Here is a 23,553-nt window from a genome sequence, read left to right as displayed (position 1 = left end):
CTGCTGACTCCGCCTATTATAGGCACTGCACATACCCATGGTTCTTTGCAGCCACCTTCTTTTCTTATTTATTTCACCACACTGTAGCCCCGTAAGTTTTCATAGGTCGTATTACAGAAATGCATGACCCTGGGACTTAGATCTTGGATTTTATCACTGCCCATTCTGGTTGACATTTATGTCAGGGGTCCATGTTGGCTTTGCTTCCAGGGTTACCCATAAATACTTCACTCCCCCCCCCCTCCCCCCCTCCACACTCACACAATAGAATTTCATCAAAGAGCTTAAGATTCCAATATAAGTCCTGGATATGCTTCCTCATGAATAATATGCAACAGTTTTCCTGGAACTCAACCTTAGATCTTGCATCCTCCACCAGTTTTGCACAGTGTTCAGATTGCATTGCACTGTTGTTTTAATGGTACTTGTAACTTTGCAAGTATTATCATAACTAAATTGTTTGCACATCCTCGCCAAAAGTAACCTCTAGCATTTAACTCTTTATTGAGTTCATTCAACACTAGATTACACAGTAACCGGAACAAAATCCCTCCTCACAGATACTCTGTGGTGGTGGTGTTGATCACTGTTTTCTCAACCATCATGGTGGCTACAACCTTTCATCTGCTCAGTGTGGTTTTAATTCAGTTCAAAATAATGGCCATAATTGCATACTTTTCTTCGGGTCTAACCATGAATTTGAAGGTATATTGCTAAAAGCTCCCTCAATATCCAGGAAGATGCAGAGACCAGTTTCCTGAAAATATAGAGCTTTTCCCATCTTACCACAAACTGATGAAGTACTATTTTGCTTGATTTGAATGGTTGGTATGCATGTTAGTTTTCATGTAGAGGAACCTCAGTTAACCTCCTTTATTTGCTGTCCACATTAACCAATTTTTCTATTGTCTTTAAAAGAAAGACTCTTTGATCTTATAACCTTAGGCTCTGTATGATCATTTCTCCTTGATTTCAGAATGAAAACAACCTTTACTGTCCTCCAAGCATTATTATACCTGCTACTAGAATGACTCTGAATGGTGTGAATAGAAGTCTGATGTCTGGATGACTTTCATATGCCACCCTTTGTCCTTCCAGGATAAAAATTATGTAGCCCATCTAGTTTGCATCTTGTGTTATCCATCTGAAAGTGTATGTGTGTTTTTGAAATGTTTTCAGATGATGTAAGTGAGCTGGGACATGGATACCTGACCAGTAGTCATCTATTTTGATGAGGGAAACTGCGTAGAAACCACATCCAGACAGGCTGGCACACAGGCCCTCATTGTTAATTTGGTGGGCGGATTCAGTCCGTTTACACACTGCTCATCAAATCCCAAAAGCGGCATGGTCATGTGCATTGTTGTTTGGGTGGGTCTATTTTTGGCCCTACATCATTATAATAATGTTTGTGGTATCATTTTAAATGATTTTAGAGTTTAGATGTTCCTTCACTTGTGAAATACGACTGCCCACAGAAAGCGACTTACAGGTCATTTTTGGACCAGCACTCTCTCGAAAACCTACCACACATTTTATCTCTGTTTTGTCATACCATACTTACAGGATAATCCAGGATGGAATGTATCAGTGTTAGAGAAGGAAAGTTGCTACTCACCATATAGCGGAGATGCTGAGTTGCGATAGGCACAACAAAAAGATTCACACAATTATAACTTTCAGCCATTAAGGCCTTTGTCAGCTATAGACACAAATACCCACATGCGCACACATACACTCATGTAAATGCAACTTGCACACACGTCTGCAGTCTCAGACAACTGAAACCACATTGCGAGCAGCAGCACCAGTGCATGATGGGAGTGGCGACTGGGTGGGGGTAAGGAAGGGGCTGGGGCTTGGAGGGGGAGGGATAGTATGGTGGGGGTGGTGGATAGTGAAGTGCTGCAGTTTAGACAGAGGGCAGGAGAGAAGGTGGGGAGGGGGGGGGGGTAATTAGCGGAAAGGAGGGAAATAAAAAGAAATTAAAAAAACTGTGTGTGGTGGTGAAATGATGGCTGTGTAGTGCAGGAATGGGAACAGGGAGGGGCTGGATCGATGAGGACAGTGACTAACGAAGGTTGAGGCCAGGAGGGTTATGGGAACATAGGATGTATTGCAGGGAAAGTTCCCACCTGCGCAATTCAGAAAAGCTGGTGTTGGTGGGAAGGATCGATATGGCAGAGGCTGTGAATCAGTCATTGAGATGAGGGATATCATGTTTGGCAGCTTGTTCAGCAACAGGGTGGTCCACTTGTTGTTGGGTGTCAACACCAGCTTTTCTGAATTGCACAGGTGGGAACTTTCCCTGTGATACATCCTATATTCCCATAACGCTCCTGGACTCAACCTTTGTTAGTGACTGTCCTCACCTATCCAGCACCCTCCCTGTTCCCATTCCTGCACTACATAGGTGTCATTTAACCACCACACCCAGTCTTTTAATTTCTCTCCTTTCTACTACTTATCCCCTCCCCCCTCCCCCACCTTCTCTCCTGCCCTCCATCTAAACTGCAGCACTTCACTGTCCACCACCCCCACCATACTATCTCTCCCCCTCCCCTCCCCAGCCTCCTTCTTACCGCCACCCAGTCGCCACTCCCATCATGCACTGGTACTGCTGCTAGCAATGTGGTTTCAGTTGTCTGAGACTGCAGACATGTGTGCAAGTTGTGTTTGCATGAGTGTGTGTGTGTGTGTGTGTGTGTGTGTGTGTGTGTGTGTGTGTGTGTGTCTATTGCTGACAAAAGGCCTTAATAGCTGAAAGCTATAATTGTGTGAATCTTTTTGTTGTGCCTGTCGCAACTCAGCATCTCTGCTATATGGTAAGTAGCAACTTTCCTTCTCTAACATTGTTACATACTTACAGGATATTTATATTATAATTAATCTGTGATAATATTCTAAGAGAAAGTATGTTCGCAGAAAGAATCAAATTCGTAAGTCAGAAACTCCCATAGCTAGCTGGATCTGCTGACAAGGTAAACCAGTCAAATGTCTGACCCCCATTTGATATGTCTGGGCTTTGATTGTTTGTTGGATCCTACAGTAGCATAGGAAATAATCAGAGGGAAAGCACTGCTCAAAACTCTGACCTACTGATTAATGCCTAAGCTGGCCAGTGCTAACTGGGACCGGACTTCAATAAACTTTGTAACTGATTTATGTCATCTAATTAAAGTTCTACCAAAATTTAAAAAAATAGTATTAGGAAGAGTTATTATGCTAGTTTGTGGTTCTAATATCAATGTGAGTAGCAGCAGGCTTAATGAATCGCAGAACACTTCAAAACTTTTTGTAGAGGGAAGGTATAATATGAGTACATTATTGCTGTTATTTTCACCAGCAAGTGAGAGTGTGAAAATCTCTAATTACAGTGGTCTTTGAGATAAATGAGATAAAGATAACCATTAATTTTGCTTTTCTGTTACTATCTTCTCCTGTGTAAACCATGACAATCTAAAAGAATGTTACTTAACAAGTGTACCTCTCAGTCACGTGCAATGTGCAGGTAGATATGATATGCAAGATGTGTGTGAGAAGTGATCTATTTGCAACAGTGGTGATACTATTCTTTATAAGTCTGTACCTAACCATTACCAGTAAAAGAAAAAGCTAAACCAATGCTATTTTCATTTCTGTACACTTTAAATAATTTTTTTTTACCATGCTACTTTATTAGTTTGGGAAAAACAGCATGTTTGATTTTATCATGTTCTGATATTTATTTATCGCAAAGTACTGGATTGGCAAGAAAGCAAAAATAACATGGTAATACACTCATCTACAGCAAAAATTTACATTTCATGACAGCATGTGAAATATAATAGAAATGTGTGTATTGGTATCAGCGTATGACAGTGCTGAAGCTTGTATCCACTCATTCTCTGATTAACTTATTTAACCTGATATGAAATTGCTGTATTCTATCACTTGTGTCATATGTGAACTTAGCAAATACTAAACAAAGATATGCATTAGTATGAAATAGACTCAAAATTATTTTATTACATTTCATTGAACTGGCCTAAAGAGAAAATAATATTATTTACCTTCATTAACATTTCAAAATATTGTCTAGATACACTATGTGATCAAAAGTATGCAGACACCACTGAAAACAAGCATTTTTCATATTAGGTGGATTGTGCTGTCACTTACTGACAGGTACTCCATACCAACAACCTCAGTAGTCATTAGACATCATGAGAGAGCGGAATGGGTTGCTCCACAGAACTCATGGACTTTGAATGTAGTCAGATGATTGGGCGTCACTTGTGTCATACGTCTGTATGCAGGATTTCCACACTCCTAAACATCCCTAGGTCCACTGTTTCCGATGTGACAATGAAGTGGAAGCATGAAGAGACATGTACAACAATAAAGTGTACAGGCCGACCTCGTTTGTTGACTGACAGAGACCGCTGACAGTTGAAGAGGATCGTAATGTGTAATAGACAGACATCTATCCAGACCATCACACAGGAATTCCAAACTGCATCAGGATCCAGTGGAAGTACAATGGCAGTTAGGTGGGAGTTGATAACACTTGGATTTCATGGTCGAGCGGCTGCTTGTAAGCCACACATCTTGCCGGTAAATGCCAAACAATTCCTTGCTGGGTTAAGGACGACTGAACAGTGGAAAAGTGTTGTGTGGAGTGACAAATCATGGTACACAATGTAGTGATTCAGTGGCAGGGTATGGGCACGGCGGATGCCCGGTGAACGTCATCTGCCAGCGTGTGTAGCAGTACCAACAGTAAAATGTGGAGGCGGTGCTGTTATGGTGTGGTCATGTTTTTCATGGAGGGGGCTTGCATCCTTTGTTGTTTTGCATGCTACTATCACAGCACAGGCCTACATTGATGTTTTAAACTCCTTCTTGCTTCTCACTGTTGAAGACCAATTCGAGGATGGAGTTTCATCTTCCAACATGATCGAGCACCTGTTCATAATGCACGGCCTGTGGTGGAATAGTTACACGATGCCGGCCAAAGTGGCCAAGCGGCTCTAGGCGCATCAGTCTGGAACCGTGCAACCGCTATGGTCGCAGTTCGAATCCTGCCTCGGGCATGGATGTGTGTGATGTCCTTAGGATAGTTAGGTTTAAGTAGTTCTAAGTTATAGGGGACTGATGACCTCAGATGTTAAGTCCCATAGCGCTCAGAGCCATTTTTGAAGTTACACGACAATAACATCCCTGTAATGTACTGGCCTGCAAGGAGTCCTGACTTGAATCCTATAGAGCACCTTCGGTATGTTTTGGAATGCTGACTTCATGTCAGGTGCAATCAACCAACATCAATACCTCTCCTCAGTACAGCACTCCATGAAGAGTGCACTGCTATTCCCCAAGAAACCTTCCAGCACATAGTGTACTTATTTGGATCTGTAGATGAGCTTTTAACTGCTGCAGAAACGCATATTGTGTTTTGTACTGTAATTTTCCATATTCATTCTACTTTGAACAAGGTCTGTGCTTATATAAATGTGTGGTACAATGATATTCATCAAAATCATTAGCATCAGTCATATTCTTCTATTAAAGGCTATTTGTATAATACAGTGTTTACAAAAGGACAGATATTTTTATGTTTGCCCAAAGTTTAGTAACGGGCTTTTAAAGTTAAGAATATGCATCTGGAACAATCATGTTGTGAATAATGTTCTAGCCATAAAACTTTTGAAACTTTGGTGACATCAATAAAATATGAAAAGGGCTCTCTCATATTACAAATCTTGCCAATGTATTAAAAGTTATTCACAGATACAGAAACAAGCAATATTTACCTCAGAATAGCTATTTAAATAGTCAAATAATGTCATGACAAAGCTGTCTACACCTAACTATGCTCATTTATGATATACAAATAATTTTAAAACTCGATTGTCTTACACAAAAACCGTTACTGTATCACAGAAAATTGAAATCTAGTTATTCATTACAAATGAGCACTGCTGTCTGAAATTTCCTCTTCAAGATATCTACATTGGCATCCACAATCTGCCAACCACTGTGAAGTGCATGACACGCAGTACATCCCATTGTGCTAGTTACTAGGCCTTCTTCCCATTCCATTCGCACATGAAGTATGGAAAAACTGTTTAAACACCTCTGTGCTTGCTATTGTTAGTCTAGTCTTGTCCTCATGATCCCAACGGCAGTGATGTATGGGGCATAGCAGTATGTTTCTAGACTTGTAATTGAAAGGTAGTTCTTGAAACTTTGTAGGTGGGCTTTCCCAGGATAGTTTGTGTCTGTCTTGAAGCAGCTGCCAGTTCAGTATCCTCAGCATCCATGGCACACTTCTGTTAGTCATACAAGTCTGTGAGCATTTTTAATGGCCTTCCCTGTATACATTCAATATCCACTGTTAATTCTGTTTGGTACAGGTCCCTCACAATAGAGCAATATTCTTGGATAGATTGCAGGAGTATTTTGTACTCACCTGGATAGCCAAGCATCTGAGATGGGGAGGTGTGCCAGTCCTGGGTCAAACCCACCCAAGGGATTAACAATGAGAATCAGTGTGCTGCCCAGTCTGAATGTTGTCATTTTAGGTGGTTTCCCATATTCCACTTGGTGAACACCCAAGTCCCACCCCAGTAACATTATTTGTAAACACTGAGAAAACTTCCAGTCTCTTTCAAATGAATAACACTACACACAGACAGTTCTGTTACATACATTCTGTCACAGGGGTAATGGGATGGTGACAGGAAGGGCATCTGGCCAATGCTTAAAATAACCATGCATGCCCAATCCATCACTAACCATGCTGACAGGGATCAAAGGCAGCAGAAAAATAAGATGAAGAAGCTGCAGGAGTATTTTGTAAGCAATCTCCTTTGTACACTGGTTGCATTTCCCTAGTTTTCATTTATATGAAATGAGGTTGAGGAAAGAAAGGGAAGGATTGGGTGGGAATTCATGATTTCAAGCTACACAGGGCAATGTGGGAAAGTTGGAAATTTGTGCCAGCCCGGGACTCGAACCTGCATTTACCATTTTGCATGATTGTTTGCCTTAACTGTTTTGGCCATCTGAACACAGTCCCTGACCATCTAAAATTTTCAAATTGTCACATGTGCCATTGTGAGTAGGGAGTTAATTGATGATGCTGCATTACAGTATACAATAAGTTAGAAATTTTTGTTGGTTGGGGGCTGTGGCTGGACGGCCGAAACAGTTAAGGCAACCACTCATGAGAAGCAGTAAATCCAGGTTTGAGTCCTGATCTGGCATAAGTTTTCATCTTTTGTCATCAGATTACCACAATTCTCTGTGTGGCTGGAAGTCATGAATCCCTACCCAGCCCTTCCCTTTCGTTCCTCGTTCTCTATTTCATATAAATGCATGCACCAACTGTGTCATCATAAGTAGTGTCTGTTCTGTCAGACACGTCTGACAGAACAGATACCACTCAAATATAAACATCCCTAATATTTTTCCAGTGAACAAAAATCTGTCATCTGTTTTACCTATGATTGAGACGACTGTTTTGTTTCATACCACTACAAATTAATACCCTCAGGTATTTGTATGAGTTGGCTGATTCCAATTATGACTTGCTGATATTGATGTCATAGGATACTGCATTTCTCATTTTGTGAAGTGCACAATTTGACATTTCTGGACATTTAAAGGAAGCTGATAATCTTTGCACCATTTTGACATCTTACCGAGATCTGACTGAATATTTGTGCAGCTTTTTTAAAGACAGTACTTCATTACAGATAACTATATCACTTACAGAAAGTGTGAGGTCACTATTAATTTTGTCTGCAAGTTCATTAATATATACAACATGAACAGAAAGTGTACCAACACAATTCCCTGGGGTACCTGTTGATGCCTGTGCATTGAAGATAACATGCTCATCCTCGCTACCAAGAAATCCTCAATCCATCCACAAATTTCACTTGATGTTCCGTATGAGCATACTTTCGATAATAAATGTAGACATGATACTGAATGAAATGCTTTTCAGAAAAAAGAAATGGTGCTTCTTTCTGACTGCCTTTGTCCAAGGCTTTCAGTATGTTATGGGAGAAAAGTGCAAGTTGGGTTTCACTAGATCAATGTTTTTAGAATGTGTGCAGGTTGACACAGCATGGACAGTTATTGTTCTCTTTGATAAACTGCTCAAAACATTTTGCATACCCAGTCAACTTGCATCAGTTGTATTTTTTTTTTTTAATTTGAAAACCTCTTTCTCCCTACTGGCTGATGACAGGAAATCACTACAAACAGCCACCAGAGTAATGGGGGTAAAAGTAAACCTGCATTCTTAGTGCATTTCAGTAGAGCATGTCTCCAGTCATGAACAAGATAATGCAATTTGTGCACACTGTTCTATCTGCCAGTTTTACTCAAAGGATCATTTCAAGCTTAGGCCATGCATGCATTGTCGATTATGAAAAGAAGGGTTGTCAGCACGAGACTGCACCAGCCAAATGCGTGTGCACCACTGAGACATCATCTGAACATTGAGTTGCCATTGTGAGAAACAAAAGATTGAAGAGCTCCCTTAAATGAATGCCTGCTGTCAGTAACGCCTGCTAATGACTGCTACCTGTAAATTATGGCTCATTAGTACCCCAACAAATGCAAGAGAACTGCATGCTACCCTTTTGTTGGGCTATGTACACCTGCTTAGTACAAACCCATCTTAATATGATTAGTTTGATTCCTAGGTAATCTTTATGAAGAAAAATACGGAACAGTCCCCTCCCAACCCCATGGTGCACTGACAATGTGCTAAGGGAATCACAATGTATTTCCTTCCGTATCTTTTTCCAGTTAATGCTCTTCTAGTACCATTAGTATGCTATACAGTAGTGAGACACTTAATTCTAATCTTTCTTTTATTTTTGGAGCATACTTATAGGATAGGAAATGCCAGTCAGTCCAGCATTTGCTCATATGGCAGGAAAAACTAATGTGCTCCATATCAAAGCTGACATTCACAGATAAATCATAATAATAACAATAATCATAAACTTAGCTGTCCTGGAAGTAAATTAAGTGCTGAGTCGACTGTTATTTCTAGGATTAAATTAATATTTAAATATCATACAACTTTTTGTTACTGATGATGCATTATGTGTTTTATGTTGCTTATGAAACATTAACCCCTTTGGCAATCAAGAAATCAGAAGAAGATCGTCTTAATCATAAGTACTCCACCCAAATGCTAGCAAACTGTGTTAGTGTTGAAACAAAATAAGAGGCATTGTAATTACAGAACACTGGAAACATAACTGTTAATGTACATTAGTAAATGTGGGCATTCACAAGGGAACCTGTACACAAAGGAATAGTGAGATGTGAAATTTCAGTTGTTACAATTGCCAAACCATTAGCTTTTATTTTTAATAAATGTGTGGAATTTGGAGTTTTTTCAGATGCACTTAAGGTGTCAAAAGTTGTCCCAGTTTTTAAAAAAGGGGACAAACATCTTCCTCAAAGTTACAGACAATTGTCCATTATTCCAATATTCTCAAAAACATTTGAGGCACTGATACACGCACAAATAAGCAGCTTCTTTGAAAAACACAGTATCATGTGTAACAATAAGTTTGGTTTTCACAAGGGAAGAAACACAACAGGGACCATCTTGTAAATCATTGACCAAATCTTGACAGCTTTTGAAAACAATAACGTGGTGTCACTGATATTGTGACATAAGCAAAGGTTTTGATTGCATTCCTGTTGATGTACTACTGATGAAACTAGAGTTTTATGTGGTGAGAGGGAGCACTTTAGCTGTGACAAGTTCTTATTTAAGTAACAGAAAACAATTTTTCAGTCATAAATATAAATTCTTCTGTAATGGAAATCAGTACAGGTGTACCACAACGGTCTATCCTTGAACCTTTCTTATTCATTGTAGCTGTCAATGATTTACCTAATAACATAGCCCACCCTGTCATATGTTATGCTGATGATACAACACTCTTACCACACATCAGAATATTTCAGATCTGAATAGCGTAACAAAAGAAACAATTGATAAGGCCCTGGACTGGTTTGCACCCAATAAGCTCCCATGCAGTCCTGATAAAACTCAACAACTTTTAATGGGAATATCAAACGAAGTAGGCAGTAAGTCAGTAAAACTCTTAGGTATTTACACTGACTCAAAACTCTATTGGGAGGGCCATGTCAATCACATCTGTGAAGAAATATCTCATGTGGCATACCTTATCTTGAAACTAAAAGAGGTAGTGAGCTTGAAGTACCTTAGCATGGCATACTTCGGGCTAAGCACTCCCCTCATATCAAGAATGTTTTGAAATTACAAAAAAAGTCTTATGCATAATATTTAAAAGAGGTCATATGGAGCACTGTGTCCTCTTTTTTCCAGACTCAGAATTATAAATTTATACCTTTATGTGTCTGTCAGAGGCGATTCTAAAAGTTGAAAAGTTGGTTAAGGGGGTGGGGGGGGGGGGGCGAATGGGTTAACAAAAAGAGAGTTCTCCACTGACAAATTGGTAAAATTTGGTGTTGCTTAAAGGAATTTTGTGTTAACTGTTTTGGAGTTCAGGGTAAAAAAAAAAAAAAAAACTTTTTATAAATCACATAAACCATAAAAAAAGTCAACTTACAACAAATAAGTTATCATTAATTTTCTGGATACAGAAGATGACATGAATGTAAAAACTTGAACTTGACATGGATGTAAAAAAATTCTGTAGCAAAATTCACTGGATATTTCCATCTTCAGCCCAATTTGTCATGCTCATTCGCCTGTTCCTTTTTACTGGATATGTCAATGATATTTTTAATGTCCATATCTCTTTCTTTATGGATATTTGCAAGAGCCAATACACTTAGTCTCACCTACCCCATTGTGTTATGCAAATAAGTCTTTATTCATCTCAGAGTAGAGAAGCTACATTCAAGAGTGCTTGTGGTGACAGGAATAGGACCAAACATTTGAAGTAAAACATATACATTTGGGAAAAACTACTTGTTACAGTTCTTTAAATCTTCAGTTGCTGTTTCAGATCTTTTACTTTCATCTACCCACTTTTTCTTCCGTAGTTTCAGCTCTCCTTCTGGATCTGTTGAAGTAATATAATTGCTTATTTCTGAAGCCATTTTATCCAGTGTAATATGATACTCCATTGGGGGGGGGGGGGGAGAGAGCTATAGCTCCCATAGTAGCACCCCCCCCCCACCCCACCCCCCCACTTGCCACTGCCCCTGGTGTCTGTACTCTATATTAAAAATAATATTTCAGAATTTGTTGCCAGACGGGAAATACATGAACACAACTCCAAAGCTAACGGTAATTTACACATACCACATCACAGATTAGCAATAACAGGATATTTCCACAAAGTAAACCCACTCAAAATGATCAATAAACTGCCAGTTCATGTTCAGTTTATGGATCTAATTTTTTAAAAAAATTAAGTGGTACAGCTGGCTGTCAGATCATCCATTTTATCATATTAAAGAATTCTTTGCGATGCCTGAGGAGGCTATTAGCATTTAGAAGTTTTCTGTAGTTAAACATATTTTTGCACGAGAAAGTGATGGTAGATAGACACAACAAAAAACACCCAAACACACACACAAATTTCAAGCTTTTGCAACCCAAGGTTGCTTCATCAGGAAAGAGGGAAGGAGAAGGAGAGGGAAAGACGAAAGGATGTGGGTTTCAAGGGAGAGGGTAAGGAGTCATTCCAATCCCGGGAGCGGAAAGACTTACCCCCTAAGGTAAGGGGGTGTGTTTGTGTGTTTTTTATTGTGTCTGTCTACCAGCACTTTCTCGTGTGGTAAGTCACAGCATCTTTGTTTTTTATATATATTTTCCCCATGTGGAATGTTTCTTTCTATTATAAACATATTATTGTGTGCTTTGGTTAAGGAATGTGTAATTACATAGTTATACAATACACAATACACTATGTACAAAGTATACTATACTATATTATAGTAATTATATTATAATACAGTATAGCTTACTGCATTAACTTTCAGAAACTATCCTGGTGTAATTTGGTACACTGCCATGCTAAAATAGATACCATAATGTATTGACATTAGTTTATTTTATTAGTATTATGTATGTTCTGCTACATCCTGTATGATGAAGCCAAAATCATTGTAAAATGATCTTGATTCTTGTCATGAGGACTCTGATACCCAGTTCCATTTCTTTTCACCTGTAGAAGAATGAAAAAGAAGGGAAGATTAGGATGTAATGTTCCATTGACATTTAGGTCAATAGAGAGAGTGTAGAAGAATGAACATACAGTTTCAGGATGTGCATGAATGTTCAGTTCTGTTTGTGTTAATTTCAGCATGTCATTTCTATTCCATGATATAATTTTCTTCTTTCAACTTTATTTTATGACTATTTCTCACATACAGTTTGAAATTTTCATTTCAGGTATTACAACCTACATTATGTTGGCACTAGGAAGTTGCATATCAGGTTTAACTGCTGATGCTGGAGGGAGGAGGGTAGCAATGATACTGGCAAACAGTGCATCTCTTTCAGGATGGATTGCCACTGGATTGTGTAATAGCACTGAAGTGCTGTATGTGTCCAGTGCTCTAACTGGCCTAGGCATAGGTTTTACCATGACACCAGTGATTGCATATCTTGGTGAAATCAGTCAACCACAGTTTCGCAGCATGCTGATTGCAGCTACTGGTCAGCATTGATTTTCTTTTATTTCTTTACATCTGAATTGTTATTTTCTATGCAGAGTCATATTGTAAAATTGTTATTAGATGCTCTTAAAAGGGAGCTGATATGTGTGAGTGATGCATATATAGAATCAAGCAGAGGACATTTCAAATGTTTTTTATGTGTTCTTTGTAATAAGTTCCTTCACTAATAACCAAAAACAAAAGGTTTTTGGTTAGATGTTTATAATTTCTTCCCCCTGTTTTGGTGCATGAAATAAACCCCAAAGTTTTTAAAAATAATTCTGATATACTCTATATAAAGAAAAAAGCAAATATCCGTCAAACTTTTATAGTCCTTGCAAACTGAATAGTGTATGCAGTTCATATGCTGTGAAGTGCGTCATCATTTTGTATTATTTGTGTTGCATGTAACTATAATCCAAAGCCAGTGTGTCCAAAGAATATAATAAAGGAATTTGTTTTTTGTAAAATAATTGTAAGCCTTGAAGAACTTTTCTCTCGCGAAGTCATCAAATAAATTCTTATGTTTTGCAGGCACAATGCCGCACATAGGATGTCTACTTATTTACAGTTTGTGGCCATATGTGCACTGGAAATGGATAGCATTTGCAAGTGTTGTGGTGCCAGTCATTTCTGTTCTCTCTATTCTGTGGGTAAGCATCATTTCTGTATTTTGAAATATGTGTGGCTTCAAAAGTAGAGTTTGTAGTTTTAAATCCAATTAAATTTTATGTGTGATAAAGAAGAGCTGGAAGTGTGGGATGCTTCTACTATAATTTGTCCAGTACATGAGCTGATGCTTATGAAGTGTAGCAATTATTCTATTTCAAATAGCTGCTGTCTGTAGTATCACAGTTTGGTTCCCGAAGTGGCAAAAATAGGGAGTTGGCCATAGTAGAATCTATAAAAGTTGTACTTGATCCTCTTGACAAAGATGAGTGTGTCACATGCTTATTTTTGGATCTTTCTAAGGTCTTTCATACAGTTGACCACAAGATTCTACTAAATAAATTAGAAGCATTAGGAATAAAAGAGGTAGCTAATGACTGGTTTCGATCATACCTAGCAGGTAGGGTACAAAGAGTAGAGATAACACATACTTCAAATAGATCCAAACATTTAGTAAACCACTTATCAGAACCAAAATACGTTACTATAGGGGTTCCACAAGGTAGCATATTAGGACCAATACTATTCCTGATACACATCAATGACTTTCCCAGTAGTGTTACTCATGGTGAAAAAGTTCTCTTTACTGACAACAGCAATATTATAGTCACTAAGAAAACAAGAGAATTCCTTGCAGAGAAAGCAAATGAAACTCTCAAGGAAGTTTATGATTGGTTAATAAGCAATAAAGTGACATTGAACATAAAGAAAACTAATGCCATGAATTTCAGTTTGAAGAGGGAAAATGACAATGTTAAATTAAATGTAGATGGTACCTCTATAGATTGTGTACCAAATGCAAAATTTCTAGGAATGAATGTTGATTCCCAGTTGAAGTGGTGTGAACACACAAAGGTACTTGCAAACAGAATGTCAGTAGCATGTTATGCCCTTAGAATCCTATAATCAGTGTGTAACATGCAGTGTCTTTTACTTGCATACTATGCATATGTACACCCAGTTCTTAGCTATGGCATTCTTTTTGGGGAACAAATGCACAAAATATTAACACAGTTTGCAGACTGCAGAAAAGAGCCATAAGAGTAATAACCAAAAATAGTAAACGAGCTCATTGTAAAGATCTGTTCAAAACACTGGGGATTTTAACTGCTCCACATGAATACATTTACCAGTCAGTTGGTAATTACTGCACAAACAGCTCTGTCGATGACCATGGAACAAGAGCTACACTCAAATTACACTTACCAAGAAAAAATAAACATAAAACTCAAAACAGCATTTTCTACCAAGGAATAAAACCGTACAATAAATTACCAAAAGAGATTAAACAAATTGCAAAAATATACTTCTTTAAAAAGGCAGCTAAAAACTACCTTTTGTATCCCACCGGGAAGGTGGCACGTGGGTCTGCTCCTGTGATCTGCAAAATAGGCCAAATGATGGAATTGAGTAGGAGCGGGAGAGATGAAGCTCTTCGGTACTGCATGGGAAGTATAAGCACATTTAATAGAGAATATTAGTCAATGACATATGTGTAACTTTTGGTAAAGATGAGCACGTAGGTGCGAAGCCGTTGTCCATGTATCAAAGCTAACAGTTACTAGTAGTTGGACAAATTATAATTGAAGAACCAAGGCAAAGTATGTAATGGCTAGCCCCCTATGAAGTAGAAGCTAAGTTGCTTGGTTGTCTGCTCTTGATCAACTGGGCAGAAAGCAGAGCGGAGCTTCTTGAGCTCCACAGTGTCAGCTAGAGGGCAGTGGTTGGCATAGTTTGTCTACTCTTGTAGTGCCAACCTACGAGCGTGCACCTACGCTGTGGTATCAGAGCTATCGACACCACAGTACCTGTTATGCAATACATTTTGTACATAGAAGGATTACTTAGACAAAATAGAGTAGGGTTTGGTTAAAAAAGTTTTACAAATAAATAATAATAGTGATTATAAAGCATCCAACATCCCACATAACACTTTCACACTATGTTTTTTCCTTCTTTTTTCCTTTTGTAGAAAAACTGATTCCAAGCTATGCATAGCACAATACTAACACCTCTTCTTCTTTCTGAGCTCAACATCTCACTCATTATACAGGGATGCCGTCTCTGTTTTTCCGGATAGCAAATGGTAAGTTTCGGTACAGAAAATGGCCCAGAGATCACCAGTGTGTGCGCGTGTAGTGACTGAAGTGTTATGAAACAATGTGTGTATAACGTGTGCAGTGACTGGTAGTGAGATATGAGAGAACAGTGTGGCATTACATTATGTAATAAGTTATTTGTAAAAAAAGTATTGTATACCAGAAGTAAATCTAACAATTGTCTCTAACTAGAAGTCTGTAAGAGCATGTGTATATGGATTAGTTTATTTTAAATTGGTCTAAACTTGTAAATACTTTGACATGTCCTATATCCTCATAAAAAGCTGCTACTATTACTACTACTACTACTGCTACTACCTCTTCGGAGCTGCATATTCAGTGACTTGTCCACAGTCTGGATGTTGTTTATTATGTTGAATTGAGGCACATTAAAGGGCATATCTTCTTACTAAAGTACAGAGTTTTTACCTAGTTGATTGTCTTGATGTTGGCTTCAATGGCTTCTTTAGAGGAATGATAATGTTTACAGTGTGATGAGAATGGAGAAAATTAACTGACATTAAGATGAACTAGGTATGGACTAGGCATGTGACGCATAGGTGTCAGAGCCGGTGGGGAATGGTGCATAATGAAGGTGACATGGAGATGTGACTTGGGAGGAGATGATAGGGCAGAGGAAAGGGAAACTGCTGTGTGGAGGGTGTGGGATGGTGGATGAATGGAGATTGTGGTCAGGAGGTTTATGGTCCCTCCACCACCACCACCACCACCACCACCACCACCAAACCAGCTGCCTCCCCTCTGAGCTGCTAGCTGTGCACCCCAACCAACTTCCTGCCTCCCATCTCTCTCTCCTTTTACTCATTCCTCTCCATAGAACCCTCATTCATGCCATCCATCTGTTGAACAGCAATCCTGGCATTGTATGTCCAGCTGAAACCACATAGGGGCAAGTGGTTGCATGTGTCTGTGTGTGTGTGTGTGTGTGTGTGTGTGTGAAAGCTAGCAAGTTTTCTTTCTTTTTTGTGTGTACCTGCACCGACTCAACACATTGCTTTTCAGTGAGTGGTTTCCATTCAGGGTGTATACGACCTGGGACAACTGGGAGATCCAGGAAAAACCCGGGAATTTTTTCATCCGGGAGAAAACTAGGAAAAACCCGGGATTTTTTTAGGATTCTGGGAATCTTTCATTGTTTTAGTTTTAAGTTAAATTTTTGTAATTTTGACTGATAAGAACCAATACTCTTACAAAGGTTTTTACTGTATCCCGCTCCTGCAGAATAATACTTCAATGACAAAACATAAACAAGAGAAAAACATGCAAATAACTTAAATTTGCAAAGGAAATACTGCCATATACAACAACGACACACAGTGCTCATGCAAGTGTCTGCCAACAGCAAAATGTGTCAAAGGCTTTAGGAAGACTATGCAATGCTTCATAACAATAAATTGCCTCCAATGAGCATGAAGTCACAACTGTTTACATTAGATTCATTTAAGCAGTTACAAGCAGGCTCATGTTCATGTGGAGTTGAATCGCGTTTGAGGAGTAGATTCTCCCACTTCTGGCTACAGGAATGTGGCTATTGGCTGTGCAAGCAGTCGCAGCAAGTAGCTAGATGCTACCAGTAAAAGGGGGTGCCAAATTCATTGTCTTGAGGGGAAAAAAATCTTGTTTAACAAAGCACCTAGCACCCAGCGCACATTTGTCTATCGATTATTTTGAAACGCTTCCCTGTTGGTTTTTTTAACACATTTTAAGTTGATTTCTGAGTGAATTACAAGTTGATTTTTGAAAGCGTGCATAGTGTACATGATGTCTCTGTCAGAAGAATCCTCGTCACATCTAGAAATAAACTTTCTGCAGACGAAAGGGGTCGGGGCTATACAAGGAGGTGATCGGAGTTAAGCCGAATGGATGAATGCCAATCGCTGTCTGATTATGTGGTTGATTGGGTTTGCAAATGATCAGCATTGTTATAATTACTAGTGAAATCCATAGATTCAGACTACCAGAATGGAAATAAATGACTGACAGGAATAACAGGTGAGAAAGATTATGTATTATCTTCTCGGTGTACCCAAGAAAATGAAGTTTTGACAGAAAATTTTTGGCCAGGTTGCTACACTAGTAGGGACCAGTTGTACAGTTCCTGGCTAGCAGTCGCTTAAGTTCTATTCTGGAAGTAACACGGAAAACGTGTTGTACAAACACGTAATAACGCCTAACCGGAAAACAATCGCGGGATAACTAAACCTGTGATTCTGGCAGGGTTAGTGAAATTAATTGTCAATGGTACGGATAGCTGCAGAATTGGTGATGACAAGATTGTTTGTTAGAACGAGGAAGGAGAGAAAATGGGACATCACACAAATTATGGAAGAATAAGACGATTCCAAATTTATATAAAAATTTCATAATACTACTTTTCGAAGTGGTTCATGGTGTGTGTTCCTGGAGTCATGTCCTAGTTCATGAACCACGGGCAACGTATGAGTGGCCAAGTAAGTGGTCCCGACAGTCGGGATACCAGTTACTTTGGAATAAGGCTGAGCATCTCGGACATATTCTGAGTTGTGGTCACCTTTGTGCTCATACGGCAAAGACTACCAAATCCACCGGTTAGTCCCTCAACCGTAAGGGGTAAAACTCAATGGGACTCGGGGAAAGTAAGGCTAGCAACCTGCTTCCCCGGTACTTTAAATATGATGCTGGCAACAATCAGAGCAAAATGCCTCGGACCTTTGGAGGTGACGGAGTCCCACCTCTAACTGACAAACCAGGGACTCCTAAGATACGCCTCGGCAAACAAATGGTAATGAGATGGGGAGCTATTAATATCAATGGGGGCTACTCTGGGAAGAAGGTAGAGCTGGCAGACGCTGCAAGTAAGATATGGCTGGATGTTTTAGCTGTTAGTGACATTCGGGTAAGGTGTGAGAAAGAAGAGGAAGTGGGAGAATACAAGGTCTACCTGTCAGGAGTCAAAGCAGGAATAGCACAATGGGGTGTAGGGCTTTACATCAGGAAAGAAATGGAACCCAGCGTAGTTGCAATAAGGTATGTAAACGAACGACTGATTGGATAGATTTGACAGTGTCTAGCAAGAAAATTAGGATTGTGTCAGTATATTCGCATTGTGAAGGGACAGATCAAGATAAGATGGATAGTTTTTATGATGCACTCAGTGATGTAGTTGTTAGAGTAAAGGACAAGGACAGTGTTCTGCTCATGGGTGATTTTAATGCCAGGATTGGAAATCGAACAGAAGGGTATGAAAAGGTTATGGGTAAATTTGGAGAGGATATGGAGGCCAACAGGAATGGGAAACAACTCTTGGATTTATGTGCCAGTATGGGCTTAGTAATCACAAACTCCTTTTTTAAACACAAGAGCATTCACCGGTATACTTGGGAAGGCAGGGGAACCAGATCTGTCATCGACTATATAATAACAGATCAGGAATTCAGGAAGGCTGTGAGGGACACACGTGTATTCAGGGGATTCTTTGATGACACTGATCATTATTTAATCTGCAGCGAAATTGGTATTGTGAGACCGAAAGTGCAGGAGGTCAGGTCCATATGTAGGAGGATAAGAGTGGAGAAACTTCAGGATAAGGAAATCAGGCACAAGTACATAACAATGATCTCAGAAAGGTACCAGTTAGTTGAATGTAGTCAATTACAGTCATTGGAAAGGGACACAGTACTAGAACTGGCTAAAGAATGTCTTGGAACAGTAGTGTGTAAAGGTAGGATGAAGCAAACAGCTTGGTGGAACGACACAGTCAAGGCAGCCTGTAAAAGGAAAAAGAAGGCGTATCAAAAATGGCTACATACTAGAACTCAGGTAGACAGAGAAAGTTATGTTGAAGAAAGAAACAAAGCCAAACAGATAATTGCAGCATCCAAGAAGAAATCTTGGGAAGACTTTGGAAACAGGTTGGAGACTTTGGGTCAAGCTGCTGGAAAACCATTCTGGAGTGTAATTAGCAGTCTTCGAAAGGGAGGTAAGAAGGATATGACAAGTATTTTGGACAGGTCGGGAAAACTGCTTGTGAATCCTGTGGATTCCTTGGGCAGATGGAGGGAATATTTTGAAGAGTTGCTCAATGTAGGTGAAAATACAATCAGTAATGTTTCAGATTTTGATGTACAATGGGATAGGAATGAGGATGGAAATAGGATCACATTTGAGGAAGTGGTGAAAAGGGTCAATAGATTGCAGTGCAATAAAGCAGCTGGGGTGGATGAAATTAAGTCAGAACTCATCAAATACAGTGGAATGTCAGGTCTTAAATGGCTACACAGGATAATTGAAATGGCCTGGGAGTCGGGACAGGTTCCATCAAACTGGACAAAAGCAGTAATCACACCAATCTTTAAACGTGGAAACAGGAAAGATTGTAACAACTACAGAGGTATCTCTTTAATCAGCGTTGTGGGTAAAATCTTCTCAGGTATTGTTGAAAGGAAAGTGCGAGTATTAGTTGAGGACCAATTGGATGAAAATCAGTGTGGGTTTAGGCCTCTTAGAGGTTGTCAGGACCAGATCTTTAGCTTACGGCAAATAATGGAGAAGTGTTATGAATGGAACAGGGAATTGTATCTATGCTTTATAGATCTAGAAAAGGCATATGACCGGGTTCCTAAGAGGAAGTTATTGTCTGTTCTACAAGATTATGGAATAGGAGGCAAACTTTTGCAAGCAATTAAAGGTCTTTACATAGATAGTCAGGCAGCAGTTAGAGTTGACGGTAAATTGAGTTCATGGTTCAGAGCAGTTTCAGGGGTAAGACAAGGCTGCAACCTGTCTCCACTGTTGTTCATATTATATATGGATCATATGTTGAAAACAATAGACTGGCTGGGTGAGATTAAGATGTGTGAACACAAAATAAGCAGTCTTGCATATGCTGATGACTTAGTTGTGATGGCAGATTCGATTGAAAGTTTTCAAAGTAATATTTCAGAGCTAGATCAGAAATGTAAGGACTATGGTATGAAGATTAGCATCTCCAAAACGAAAGTAATGTCAGTGGGAAAGAGATATAAACGGATTGAGTGCCAAATAGGAGGAACAAAGTTAGAACAGGTGGACAGTTTCAAGTACTTAGGATGCATATTCTCACAGGATGGCAACATAGTGAAAGAACTTGAAGCGAGGTGTAGCAAAGCTAATGCAGTGAGCGCTCAGCTACGATCTACTCTCTTCTGCAAGAAGGAAGTCAGTACCAAGACTAAGTTATCTGTGCACCGTTCAATCTTTCGACCAACTTTGTTGTATGGGAGCGAAAGCTGAGTGGATTCAGGTTACCTTATCAACAAGGCTGAGGTAACGGATATGAAAGTAGCTAGAATGATTGCAGGTACTAGTAGATGGGAACAATGGCAGGAGGGTGTCCACAATGAGGAAATCAAACAAAAACTGGGAATGAACTCTATAGATGTAGCAGTCAGGGCGAACAGGCTTAGATGGTGGGGTCACACTCATGGGAGAAGCAAGGTTACCCAAGAGACTCATGGGTTCAGCAGTAGAGGGTAAGAAGAGTCGGGGCAGACCAAGGAGAAGGTACCTGGATTCGGTTAAGAATGATTTTGAAGTAATAGGCTTAACATCAGAAGAGGCACCAATGTTAGCACGGAATAGGGGATCATGGAGGAATTTTATAAAGGGGACTATGCTCCAGACTGAACGCTGAAAGGCATAATCAGTCTTAAATGATGATGATGATGATGATGACTACTTTTCGATCTCATGCTTGAGAAGATGGTGCACATGAATGAAATGTGAAACTATTTCCTAACATAAAGCTTTAATCTGCCAGGAAGTTTCATAAAGCGTTTTGCTTGTAGTAGGCCTAATAGGCATTTGATATTGGCGCTGTGTGAATTATATTCTGTCATGTTATAAAAATAGCCATTTGGGCCAAAACAGTCTCGTTTATTTGGTGTGTCTTACAAAATTGCTCCAATATTAGAAAAGCCTCTTTTGTTTTATCAAGCAGACAGTGACAAAGTAGATGTAATCAGATCGAGAAACCACACCAGTCTTGGGTATTATCCGTGTTAACAGCTTTTTCAGTATTAGATAACGATATTTCAGTTTTTCATGTAGTGAATTGTTTGATGAGCTTTGATGAGGTAATAGATTCTTTCGCAGAAAGGAAAGCATGCCATGTAAAGCTGTAGCAAGATTAGAGAGAAAAGAAACGCTAGGAGCTAAGGATTGAAGAAATATGTACTTTCTTGCTTGTCTCTTTTCTTTATTGGTTTTATGTATCCTATATTTAATTTTATGTCACACAAAACAGCAAGTTATTAGGCAATAAAGAGTGAAAATTTTCTGAGGAGTTCTTGTTCTCCTGATTACAAATAATCCCATCTGCTATTAATGGCAAGGATTTTTTTCATTTTTTTTATTTATTTATTTATTTATTTTTTTTTTTTTTTTGAGAGGGGCAGGTCGTCAAACCGGCCGACTGGGAGCAGGAAAGGCACCACAGGACATTTCAACTCCCACTGTCCTGAATATAGCTTGATGGCATCCAGTACAAAATATACACATTTCAGTTCCACAGAGCGAAATACAGTGATATGCGATAGAAGAATGCTTTATGAAGAGGTGTGGCACTGGACTTTGGCACACTTAAGACCAAATAACATGTCTTACATTTCCTCGAGCACATATGTTTTATGTTTCAGACTTTCCAGAAATATGTGTGCTACAAGATGAACATATTTTTGAAAATTCGATTTTTTTTAGTATTGACCCAGTTAGCAAATGTCGTAGATCCGAGGCTGATGCGCAGAACAATCTGAGTTATAGTGGATAGTCTCCACGTGACCCGTGTTTACATTTAGCGATTTTGCTGTTTCCCCTTTGTTTACTATCACATCAAATGAAAACAAAACAGATATCTGGCCGGGAGCTATCAAGTGAATTAAAATACATTCACACAATTACAGAAGGCTAAAATATGTCATTAGTTTCAGATTTTATTTTATTTCCACCTTTCTGACTGTCAAGCATTAATTGCCTTGCAGAACAATGAAGTTATTTTGGTCTGTTTGATAAAGAAATTTGACTTTTATTAACCTTTTCCGCAGAGGCAGTCAGTGTATTTGAAACGAAATGTTTAATTCCACAGTACTGGCTAGTTTCAACTGTTCGCTGCATTTCAAGCACATGTTTTCATCTTCTAGCACGTACGGTGCTATGCCATAATAAAGAACCAAACACGATATGATACAGTACTGGTGCACCAAGAAAATTTACAGCCTGGAAACCACAATGAAAAGCTTAATATCAGGTCGAGGTCTACTTGATTGGGAACCTGGACATACAAATGTGCACTTTAAGTATCAGTATGCACTTTAAATGTGCTCATTTTAGTTATGGTTCACGAAATTCCAATGCTCTTGGAGTATCCTCTGATGTCTTGTTTCTATTATGACATAATGTATGATCTTTTAATTCAATTCAATTCAATTTATTAGGGTCCTTGTAGTACATCATCGAAATGATATAGGACTTGTCAATAAACATTACAATTTAAAATACATATACATGAAAATTTGTAATTGAATTTACATGTCACTTAGACATTACAATTTTAATAGAACTTTTAGAACATTAACATAAAAATACACAAGTAGGATAACAACGTACAAAAAAAAAAAAAAGTTAGTGATTCTCACATCAAAGATTATTTACATTCTTACATTAACAGTTTCACACTTTCATAGAAACAGCAAGTATTTAAATGTGAGCAATTACACATATTTAGTATGTCAGGGAAATATTAACTGCGCTTTTATTGTCAACGATTCACAAACTCTTCAATACTGTAAAAACTATTGCTTAATAACATGTTTTTTAATTCTCTTTTAAATATGTACAGTTTTGGTATTATTTTTAGTTCTTTGGGGAGAGCACTGTAGAGGATTTTGGGTTGGTGTAGTACACTTTTGTGATACATAGCTGTTTTATGAATTTCTCTGTGGAAATCATTCCTATTCCTTGTTTCGTAGTTGTGAAATTCTCTGTTTAATGTAGAAAATTCCTCGTGTTCTTTTAAGAAACATATGCTTTCATATATGTATAAAGATGGTAGTGTCATGATTTTTAATTCTTT

General features: G+C 38.8%; 1 protein-coding gene across 1 annotated transcript in view; it reads left to right on the top strand.

Moving 5' to 3' along the window:
* The window catches only part of LOC126483901 (facilitated trehalose transporter Tret1-like), a 259,894-nt gene that overhangs the window by 181,925 nt on the left and 54,416 nt on the right, over positions 1-23,553 (top strand). Inside the window, exons 4-5 of the mRNA XM_050107170.1 lie at positions 12,413-12,679; positions 13,213-13,331. Of these exons, the coding sequence (XP_049963127.1) occupies positions 12,413-12,679; positions 13,213-13,331 (386 nt within the window). The remainder of the gene's footprint in view (positions 1-12,412; positions 12,680-13,212; positions 13,332-23,553) is intronic.

This window comes from Schistocerca serialis, chromosome 6, assembly GCF_023864345.2.
Source record: "Schistocerca serialis cubense isolate TAMUIC-IGC-003099 chromosome 6, iqSchSeri2.2, whole genome shotgun sequence".
Classification (NCBI taxonomy): domain Eukaryota; kingdom Metazoa; phylum Arthropoda; class Insecta; order Orthoptera; family Acrididae; genus Schistocerca; species Schistocerca serialis.
Note: the sequence above shows the minus strand (reverse complement) of the source record. Positions and strands in the feature narration are given on the sequence as shown.